The 11,552-nt window shown below is 38.7% G+C and overlaps 1 protein-coding gene across 4 annotated transcripts in view; it reads left to right on the forward strand.

Moving 5' to 3' along the window:
* Positions 1 to 11,552, forward strand: part of LTBP1 (latent transforming growth factor beta binding protein 1) — a 204,125-nt gene that overhangs the window by 104,515 nt on the left and 88,058 nt on the right. For all 4 annotated transcript variants that reach the window (XM_015588228.2, XM_015588229.2, XM_015588230.2 and 1 more), the window contains exons 14-15: positions 195 to 317; positions 3,842 to 3,961. In XM_015588228.2, coding sequence (XP_015443714.1) covers positions 195 to 317; positions 3,842 to 3,961 — 243 coding nt within the window. The remainder of the gene's footprint in view (positions 1 to 194; positions 318 to 3,841; positions 3,962 to 11,552) is intronic.

The following is an 11,552-nucleotide window of genomic DNA, read 5'->3' on the forward strand; positions in this document are numbered from 1 at the left end:
GAGTGTTAAATGTTTTTTTGGATCCCACATAAGTCAAAACCACTCAATTTGGAAACATGTCAAATGAATCGAAGAGACAATAGTAGTAGCAATCAGTTACTTCATTCTTAAATTCAAACTAACCTGGGAGATGGGAGAAGTTTGTAATTATATTTTGGGAAGTAAAACTCAGCAATGTTTTCTGTTTTGTGTAGATGTTGATGAGTGCCTGAGGCCAGATGTGTGTGGGGAAGGACACTGCATCAATACCGTGGGGACCTTCCAGTGCAAATATTGCGACAGTGGGTACCGCATGACCCCGGAAGGACATTGTGAGGGTGAGTGTGCAGAGAGAACTGAGGGACTGTACCCGCTTCTAAGTGCTGGGTGAACATGACTGAAATGTAGGGCTGGGTGGAGGAGCTGCCGCTGATAGGCCTCTAGCCTGGTGCTTAACTTTCCTCTACCAATCTGTGTGTGAGAGCCACTCATTCAGGCTCTTTCCACCTTCTAGATTCACAGCCTCTTCACACTTCAGGGGCTCTGTATGGATGATTTTCCATCTTCATGTTCTTATTCACTTCAGTGTCTTCCTGCCCTAGTACTTCAGGTAAAATCACTTTAGAACAATTGCAGCATTAATACAAACTCAGACTTAATTACAGCATCCAGCATCTGGATCATTCATCTGGGGACACAGTGCAGGTGTAACCACTGTTGATTTTTCGTTTTTGACCTTTTTGCCTTGTTACATTCCTTTGTCTCAACTTCTTTTGCATATGTTCTGGGACTTGCTTGCAGACTCTCGATGGGAGCACTGTCTGACCAACTCCAGGTCAGATTCCAACTGGGCTAGATAAAATTTCTTCATTATTGACCCCAACAATGAGTTTGCTCTCATTATAAAAATGTTTTTGAAAAGTTTTTATAGCATGACCAAAATGATTAACCATTTAGTATTTTCATGTTTGTCTTTAGATCACACAGAGGTTCTTTTTGAAACCACCGGGGTAGTTCATAATTATTTTCATGAAGAAATGAGTGTTACCCTGATACCAAAACCAGACAGGCATTACAAAACAAGAAAAGTACATTTGAACTTCTGTTTAAACCCTGCCATGGAAACATGAGGGCAAAGGAGCAGGGGTCTCTGAGCAAGTTTTTAGGAGCCTAGATGTGGGGCTGTGTTGGTTCTGTGGGGTTCCCTGCCTGGCTACCTAAAGATCAGCCTCTTTTCTGATACGGCTGGGCTTCGAGAGTGAGGGAACACTGGTTTGGGCAGGCTGCTCTCAATCGTCCCTTGGCTTCTGCATGTTGGTTTCTTCACAGTTCTAATGACCCAGGCCTGGAGGGAGAGCTAATTAGACATTTTTTGGCAGCCTGCACCTGCCTCTCCTGCTGTCTTTGGCTCCTTTCGTTCTAATCTGGAGAGAAGTGAGAGTGGTTTATGTTACTGGATCTCTGATCAGCTCGGATCAGAATGGAGCTGTGAACTCTGCCGTGACGGCCAAGGGCCATGGTGCAGTGCAGGTGTGAAGTGTCCCCACTCTCCTCTTACAGGGACTTCTCCCTCTGCTCTAGAGAGGCAGCATAGAAACAGGAGAGAACAGGAACTGTGGCATCAGCTCACAACCCCACAGTTACTTATCCCCTTTGAAACTTAGTTCTTCATCTGTAGAATGGGAACCAGGAAGTTAACTTTCAAGGTTGTAGTGAAAATAAAGGTGTTAGCAGTATCTTGTATGATGCCTGTCACCTTATTAGATCTCAAGAAGTGCTCATTTCTTTAAACCTGCCCCTTCTGTGACTCGTTTTGTTTTTGTATAGATCTTCTCAGTACATCTATAGTTGTGGGAGTGTTTTTTCAAAAAGGAGAGAGAGGGTGTGGGTTTATCTGACAAGCATGTATATGCAAAGCAATATCCCCCAAAAGAGGTCAAATACTGATCCTTAAGTTCTATCTACAGTCTCAGGATGGGAAGATAAGATATTTTACTAATAACCATAGCATAGGGATGGAAAGTGGAAAGGAGTAGAATTTGAAAATTATATAAGTAAATGGAAAACAGGATACTATTCAATAATATTCAATGCATGCAAATTATTTAACAAATATTACAGGGTTTCCCTGAGTAGATCATATATAATTCTATTTCTCTGAAAAGGCTTGAGAAGAAGCAGCCAAATAATGTGGCTATTTTCTAATTTCGTCATGGACCAGAACCAAAGGTCCCTGGGCTTCTGGCTCACTGAAGGTTTTCTCAGCTGTCACTAACAAAGTTGCTTTCAAACAACGCCAGTCTCCAAGGAGTCTATTGTAGTTTACAGACATTATCTCATGCATCCTTACTTTATTCTGTTAAGATATTACCAGGCAGGTAGACCCCGATTTGCAGATGAAGGAACAAGCAAACGGAGATGAGGGCAGCAGGGATGCTGTCTTGTGTTGTTCAGCATTGCACCTTGTTTATCACACTAGCCTATCGCAGTGACCTTCTCTGACTTAGCAGTTGTTGTTCTATTAAAAAAAAAAAAATTCAATCCAGAGAATAATGTAATGCTGTTTGGAAAATGAAACTGGCAAGCATCATCCTTTTTGTAGAACAAGAAGTCCCAGAACATCTGACCTAAAAACAAAAAAAACAAAAAAAACATTGTGTGTCATTGTCTACTGGCAAGAAATTTTCACTGATAGGAAAAAAATTACAATGCTGATCTGGTGTTCATTCTATTAATATCATCTTCAACTTTTTTACCTTAAGCATCTTTTCACACATATCTAGTGATCTATAATGGGAGGCGATTTTTGAGAATTTACAAGAATGAAGACATCAAATGTTCATGCATGTTTAATGTATCCATCAAATATTTCTTTCACTTTTCAGCTTATGTCCCAAAAAGTCTGTTTATATTTGAAGGATGATTAGAGGTCCTACATGCTTTTTATATTGGGACACTTAGACATCAGTCCCACTCACTTGAATTTGAAATTCAAGTCCAGAAAAACACTTATTTCAAATGGGGCTGGTACCCAAGTTGTTACCACTCATTTTCAACTGTTGAATCATCTCTTATATCCAACTTCCCCTCCCCCATTTATAGTTTCACCATTCTTAAAAATATCTGAAGCTATTTGGATAGTTATCTCTGCCATAATCCCAACCATATTTCAGGCAGTTTTTTTTCCCCCTCACATTGAAAAGAACAGTGATTAATAACTTCGGTTAGCTATGAATGTGAAAAGTAAGGTGTATTTTTACCAGAAAATATTACCGTATGATCGGATCATATCACCAGGTTTTCTGGAAAATCTTGGAAGTAGGTGATGAGTTCATTTTCTCCTAATGTTCTTTTTTCCACCTCCAAGAAATTCCTATCATACGAAAATTTTTAAATTACTCAAACCGAGGATGTTTTTTGAACCCATGAAGCCGAAGTGCGCCTTTCCCTAGAGTATCAAGTGTGTATAGAGACAGCCTCTAGCCAGGTGGATGTATGGCTTCCTCCCTCTGCTCCCCATTTCTTGTATTTATTTCTGGCAAGCTGTGCTAATACTTGAAAGGTTTGGTGTCCATAATGTGGCCCCGGAGAAGTTGCCATCTCCCCGAGTGGAGAGATGTGGCCCTGCCACTTGGAGAACTGGGGTCAGGTTCTTCCTTGGAACACGTGGATGTATTTCAGTCACTCTGTACCTGACCATGCGTGTTGGCTGTGTGTTTGCGTGCAGACCCAGTGTGTCACTTAGCCAGTTATTGTTTTCCCCACCAGATATAACAAGCATTTCTCCCCTTTTATCAGAAAAGTAAGTTTTAGCTTGAGTATCTTGATAAAATGTCTGTGACCTAGCTTTTTGACTTTACAGATGTCGATGAATGTTTGACTCCAAGCACTTGTCCAGATGAGCAGTGTGTGAATTCTCCTGGGTCTTACCAGTGTGTTCCCTGCACAGAAGGGTTCCGAGGCTGGAATGGGCAGTGTCTCGGTAAGAACTAGAGTGTCCTCATAGTTTTATTCTGGCTGGCCTGCTTTCTGACAGAGTGATGCAAATGCCAAGTGAGCCCTCATTCAAAATTTTGTACACACACACACACACACACACACATATGTAATGTAACAAACATATTATTCTGAGAAACGTCTCAGAAAAGTTGTAAGTTACTTTTCACCAGAGAGAAAACAAGGAAATGAGTTGGCATGAAGAGTGCGAGATTTTACATGTGACAGATAATTCTGATTGAAACAAATTGTTATCCCCAACATGATAAATAGTCAAAACCAAATAAAATAATTAGCACAGTGAGGAGAAAGGTAGAAAGCAAAATACTTAAAATGTGAGAAAAGAAAGAAGAAGCTACCATAAGCTAAATAGTATTAGGAAACATATACAGGCAGAAGTAGCAAATACAGAAAGAGAAATCTTGATTGATTGCTTATGCCCCTTATATTCATACATTCATTCATTTAAGTATTTAACAAATGCTTAGTGTCTACATTAGGCACTGAGAAAGATAAGTGATAAATTTGTTTTGGTTCTAACTACCTGTACTCTAGTTAGTTTTCTTCCTTAATGATTTTCCTTGGTGTTTTCTGTCTGCCATATGATCTTGTCCTTAAAAGTTGAACTTCTTTCCACTCCATGCCAGACTCTGACAACGCGAGTTAAACTTTTCATTCATTCATGTCTTCTATCCTTTTTTCCAAAACGCTGAAGAACTTACTATATATACCCAGGGTTGCACTGAGCACTGGGATACATTGAGGGACCAAAAAAAAAAAAAAAAATGCCATCCTCATAGAACTTACTATCTAGTGGGAGAGAATGATACTCACCCAGACATCTCATAAATCAAAGCAAATGCACACGAGGCAAGTGATAGAAAGGAGGTTTCTGTGATGCCGTGAGAGCGTATGACAGAATGAGTTGCTTCTAGGAAAATTCTTAGTGTTAACTGGGGGAAGGGGACCGGAGGGAGAACACTTTGGACAGCGGAAACAGCGTATGTTGGGGGCTTATAGGAGGAATCCAGTTGTGATCCAGCAGCCGAAAAACCTGCTGAAGGATAGAGATCTAGGGAAGATTTGCTGCAAGATGAGGGGGTAGACCATGCCAGACCCTCTTGGTCCTGTTAAGAATGTTGGTGCATTCTTACGTCTCTGGGAAGACATTTAGGTGTTTTATATGGGGTGGGTTACCTAGGCTTGGCAAAAGCACTCCCAATTTCAAAGCTTTGGATTCACCACTGGGCAGCATGAACTAAGCCTCTGTACCTGATACAGATGGCCTCATGTCCTGAACTTCTTGCCCATCTCCAAGACTTTCTATCAATGGAATTGTGAGATGTTAATCTTTGAGGAGAAGAAAAGATTTTCTTTTTATTAATTGTTTACTTAATAAGAATTGTTTATGTAGTTGGTACTGGTCAGAAAGTACATTTGGTTTTAATTTTTCATTTGGCATAAATTTCATAGTTGTCTATGAAGGTTCAATTTGTGTTCTCATTTTCACAACCTGATGCATATTATAATCCAAGAGCAGAGCCTGAACTTTAGATGACTAAAGTCACAATAGTGGGGAAACATAGCCCTGATGCATTAACTTACTAACGGAATGTGACTGACCAAATTGGCAAGTGATTACTCTTCAATATAAATGACTTATCTAGACTGAGTAATAATAATAAATTATTTTTTATACCTAGAATATGTAATCAATCTAATTGTAACTGATCTGCTCCAGTTTAGTGACAGAAACACAGCACCTCATCTAAATGAAATGTTACTTTGCCAACCAGATTAGTAGACTCATAAGCAGAAATATTAGGTCACCGTGTGACTCAACCAAAGTCACACACTTAGCCACTTCACTTGTTCCAAGCAAAAGCTTTCTTTTTTGCATTCCTAGGTCATGCATTTCCTATTAAAAGTAGCAATGTACTTTTTCCTCCTCCTCTGGCAAAATTTTAGTCTCTGTAATCTACAGATCAGGCTTCTCCCCTGTGATATAATTGCAGTTCCATCCGTGGCTCAGATGGACTTGTACTCATCTAAACTTCTCATGAGAGCTTTTGCAGATTATACCAAAATGGATTTTGCATCTTACTCTTTTGTAGTAGTAGAGCTTTCAAATATTGAAAAATCTAGTGTGACAAAAAACAGATAGAAATCGTAACATATCTTCTCCTCACATTTAGCCAATGAATGGATTGGATTTTTCTGCTGAACTCTTGACAGTGCTCATAAATAGCCATCCATTTCTTTTTGTTTTATACATTTTAGTTCTCACTTTTGTGCTTTGGGTACTCTAAAATACTTTCCAGAAGATGCGGCCCTTACTTAAGCTTATCTTTGAGTTGTGCTCATGGCTAACACACCTCGACATACATTTATTCTTTCATTTAACAATTAACTGCCTACTATGAGCCAGGCATTTTTCTAGACCCTGGGGATTAAATAAACAAAATAAAATCTCTCCCCTCATTGCACTTACACTCTAGAGCTCACACTGCACTTAAAAATAAACAAACAAGCAAGTAAAGTATATGAGATGTCAGATGTGATGAAGGCCATGAAGAAAAGCAGGCAGTACTGGAGATTTCTGTGGCGGTCAAAGATAAATTATTTATAAGGTGTTCCTTGCTAACCATTTGTTTTGGTCTCGAACAGTTATTTGTGACTGATGGCATTGTGTATCCTGTTAGTCTAGATAATTTAGGATACATTGATGAGACTTCTTTTGTCGAACTTTTAATGTATGAGAACATTAAAGACTTTTTAAAAATTTCCCAAATCTCACTTTTTGAAGAAAAGTCCTATACTTGGCATTTGTTAGTTGTCAGCTATAGAGATAATTGCTACCTCACAGGGCTGTTCTGTTTTGTACATTTAAAATTCTTCTTTTTCCACCACTTTTCTCTCACTGACTGCATATTTTTAAATAACATAATCAAACTTGTACAGTGTTTTACATAATAGTACTTTCATTTGGCATTATGCTGTTTCTCTCCCTTTTTTTTTTTTTTTTTGAACTTGTCAATTTTCATTCCTATTTGGCTATTTTTTTCTTCAAAATGGTTTAATTGGGAATTAAGAATTGCTATTTTGATCTTTGTAGTCTGCAGGGACTTGATGCCTGTTACACTTTCTGCTTCTTTCGCTAACAAAACGGTGAACTTGCTAAAACTGTTAATGGTCTCTTTGTCTTCATGCCATGTAAGCTGGATATTACTTATTGATGCTTCTCCTTGATTTATAAATGAAAACAGAAATCATTTGGGGCAGAAGCAGGTAAAACGTCGGCAGGTGTTATTTTACTAGTGTTTTGTTCAGGGCATACGATTCTTCATTCTCGATAGTTTATTGTCCACTTTCAAAATGTCTGTTCCTTAATACCTTTTGGCAACTCTTGTTGGCTGCTGTTAATGTAGCTTCTTCTTTCAAGTTGTGGATTTTGGTCCTCTCTTGAGAGCCACTTTCATCATTCAACACTGTATTCCTTGGACCTCACATTCAGCCTGGAGTTGTTGCCCGTTCGATCCCTGCCTCTAATGACTATTTCATCACCCTGGGTTCTGTCTAGTTCCAACTGGCTGCTTCAACCAGGACTTTTCTTGAGAGAAGCCTGCCTGTCAGGTACTCGGTTTACAGGTTTCTCTTGATTCATGAAGAGCTGGTCTGACTCCAACCCAATTAGAACCCTCTCCCAAAGGAAATTTTCTAATATTTAATTGTTTAAAGGTACTTTCAGTAACACTGATATAAAGATTGTATTTCTCTGAATTTAGACAGATTTGGGGCCATGTGACCTCTCTGAAGCTTAGTTTTAATATCTGTAAAATGGAGACTGAAATATTTTCTTCATAGGGTTTATCGTCAAAATTTAAAAAAGCAATACACATCACCTAGTAAGGTGTCTAGCATAAGGAGGGATGCAGTAAATGCTATAACCCTTCTTTTCCCAATGCTGTTAGCCTTCATTTTACCACCTTCTCCTGAAATACAAGAAAAGCAGTAATAACCAATACCTGTTAAGGTAAGTGACATGTTCCGTTTCTCTACATAACTGTTTTCTCTTTGGCTCTCTTTAAGTTCATCTCATACAGCTTTTAACTCTCCCTGTGTCATAGCTTCTCATGGATCTGAGTCATCTTAAATCTTACAGTTTCCTTTCAACTTCTGAGCGTTTCTGTTTAGTTGAAATACGCTTCTTGAGAACCATGATGCTTCTCTTTGGGGTCAGTGATTGTTCCTAATAAACGTTTCGGCTTCTCCAGTGCTGCCATTGTCTTTCTTTCACTTGCTTTTCTTTGCTCACCTTCACAAGACACAATAGCTACCACCTGGTGGTTGTAGTTTCTGAGATTTGTATCAGAGTAATCCTTTGCCAGCTTGTAATAAAGTTAGTGATGATTTTGTGGCTCTCGTTTACATTTTCTAAATGTAATAGGTCTTAGGCATTTGGAGAACTTAGTATCATTCAGTCTACTTGACAACGGGTTAGCCACAGTCTTCACCAAAACTAGGCTCTGGGAACTTGCATATAAGCATAAAGAGCTCATTGTTCTAGAAGTTCCTTTTACACTATAGTATGTTTTCAAATTTTAAAATTCATCGTTAACCTTTATGGAGTATATGAATATTCATAGACTTATCTACAATAGCAGACATTTATCCTACATTTATATTTTTATGTAGGATGGTACCTGAGCTCGTACTATAATATGTGCAAACATCAGACTTATCCTTAAATTATCATGTGCCGAAGGAGTCTTCTTATCAGTCAATAAGTTATTATAGAGCACCTAACTGTATTTCTGCTAGATGCCAGAGAAGATTCGAAGTTGTTAAAAAGCAAAACAGAGCAGAGTAGAATGTAGTTAGAAGGGGGAATTGGGGAGATGTCCTTTAAGGTAACTTGAAACTTGTTGGGACATAAGTCCTGGGGAGCTCATGCACAGCATAGTGATTATAGACAACAATGTCGAATTATAAACTTCAGAGTTGCTAAGAGACTAGATCTTAACAACTCTGAAGACTAGACTAGATTACTCTCGCTACAGAAAAAGAAATGATAATTATGTGACATGTTAGAGGTGTTACCTAATGCTACTGTGTTAATCATTTTGCAATATACAAGTGTATCAAAGCATCACTTAAACTGTATATTACATGTCAATTATATCTCAATAAAATGAACAAACAAAAAATTACTTTTGTGAAGGTAGGAAACATGCCTGTGTGGGAATACTAGTTATTACCATAACAAATACTTCTCTTTATATAGTTTACAAAGGGCTTTGGCTTTATTTCATTTGATCCTCATGGCACTCATCCTTGTAGTACATACAGAGAAGTTGATTCTCATGTAGGTTAATGGGCTTACTTAAGTTCATAGGTAATAAATAGCAGAGCAAGGACATGAGCTCAGGTCTTCTTTCTCCAAAGTTAGTGTGTTTTTTTCTCTACAGTATCTCATCTGTCTCTCATGTACACTCAAGAAAATTAGAGAACAAAACAATGCAATTAACATAATAAGAAAAATAAAAGTCATAGAATGGAGAGATCTGTGTGGGCTGGTATCATCCCTTGCAAGAAGCAATAATAATGGCTCATGGATTCTATAGTTTTCTTGAAAGACAAACTTTTTTTGGAAAGGTAAGGAAAGAAGCTAGTGATTTGGTGGAATTAGTGGATTGGTTTTCTGAGGTCATCCTTGGCTCTTTATCTGGGATGTGCATAGCGTTGGCTGTTTTCCAGTTCCGAAAGGCAGTGATGAGTCTTTGAGGAACATACAACATATTTTTATAGGCATCTCTGTTACTGCATATTTTAACTTGAAATTGACGGGGGGGCCTGAGACCCTGAGGATTTGCTGTATCTCAAGTGCAGTTGAGGTTGTTTTGGCACACTGGCCTAACCAGCATCTGTCTTTCACTTTGCCATGCTTGCTTTTCTGTCAAATATGTTTTCCCATCATCTTTAGTATAAAAGACATATGTGTGAAGAATCATTGAAGTAGTGGCATGTTTGGGACAAAGAGTAATCCTGTATTTTTATGTAGCTGTAGTGATAAAATAAGATGTTTTCTTCTCATATCAAATGAAGTCTGTGTTGGTCACTAAGGAATTAAATGAGGCTGAATGGACTCTGAAAAATAACTGGTTCAGAGTGCTGACAGATTTGTCTCCTTGAAAGTACAGGAAGTAGTGCAGGCAAACGGTTGCTCTGGGACCAATCCTGAACCATCTCCAGGAGCTGATAAGTGAAATGGAAGTGGAGTAGTGGCATAGCCTTGGGCTGACTTGTGTGTAGTCAGCTATTGAATACCCTCTGTACCTTAGAGGTCCAGCCTACCAGGGAGGGGCTTCAGGCAGTCTGCTGTGTCCCCAGGACATTAGGAAAGGAAATTTCAAAAGGGTTCCTGACCCAGATGAATTATATCCCAAGGCAATGAGAGAACTTGCAGGTGGGATTGCTGGCCAGGTGGGCGTCATCTTTGTGAAATTGTGGAGAACGGAATGTTGTTAGAGAGGTGGAGAGAGGTTAATGTCCTCATAGCCCTGCAAAGAGGAAAGAAAGGTAGAGTTTGGGAACTGATGACTGCTGAACTTCATATTGATCTTGACAAAGAAGTAAAGACTACATGATTCAAATGATGAGGTGAAACATTTTTAAAAGGAAGCAATGATCTTTAAGAATCAACCAGAGTTCATTAAGGACAAATCATGCCAGACCATCCGGATTGCATCTTCTGATGGAGTATATTAGAGGAAATTCTATGGGGTTGGCATTTCTTTTTAACAAGGCATTTGTTAGAGTCTGTGCAGGTATTATAGATGAGCAGGATCACTTTGGATTGGGTAGTAATATAGCGAGGTGGATTCATAAGCTTTGGAACTGTCATATCCACAAAGTGCTCATAAACCCTTGGTAACTTCCTTACTGTGGGAAGTTTTAATTGATTAATTGAATGGAAAATGCCAAATTATGTCCTAAAAGCCCAATGGTGAATTTTTTTTTTTTTGAGTTGACTTTGGAAGTCATTTTTCTATAGACAGAGTGTTTTTCATAATAAGTTTTTCCTTTTGAACTCATTATATGTATGCATTGTAAGAATTTGGATAGTATGACTCTTCTATAAGACTATAATCCTAATGTAGGATGAGTTTTGAGCTCCAGTATAAAAAGCCAAAGACATAGTCCCCTCCCTCTGCTGCAGGGATAGGGGCCCTGAGTGATGGACGGTGAGGTGGGTAGGGTGGAAGAAAGGACTGCTGGAGTAGGTCCTTCTGCCAGTACCACTCAGGGTCTCCCGAGTTTGTGTCTTTGACTAATTGAAGAACACTGGAAACCATGAAGGTTTTGAGTAGCAACACCATTGATCGGATTTGTATTTTAGAAAGGTTACTCTAGCTGTGGGTTGGATAATGGATTAGAAAAGGGCAGACTTGAACTAGAAAAATAAAAGACCATGGTAGCAACCTGTGTGAGAGAGAAGAGTAGTATAGGAATGAAATAAAGTGGGTGCATTCAAGAGATATTTGGAAAGTAGACTTGATGTGCTTAGTAATAAATGT

The sequence above is a fragment of the Pteropus alecto genome, unplaced genomic scaffold (genome assembly GCF_000325575.1).
Source record: "Pteropus alecto unplaced genomic scaffold, ASM32557v1 scaffold61, whole genome shotgun sequence".
Classification (NCBI taxonomy): Eukaryota; Metazoa; Chordata; class Mammalia; order Chiroptera; family Pteropodidae; genus Pteropus; species Pteropus alecto.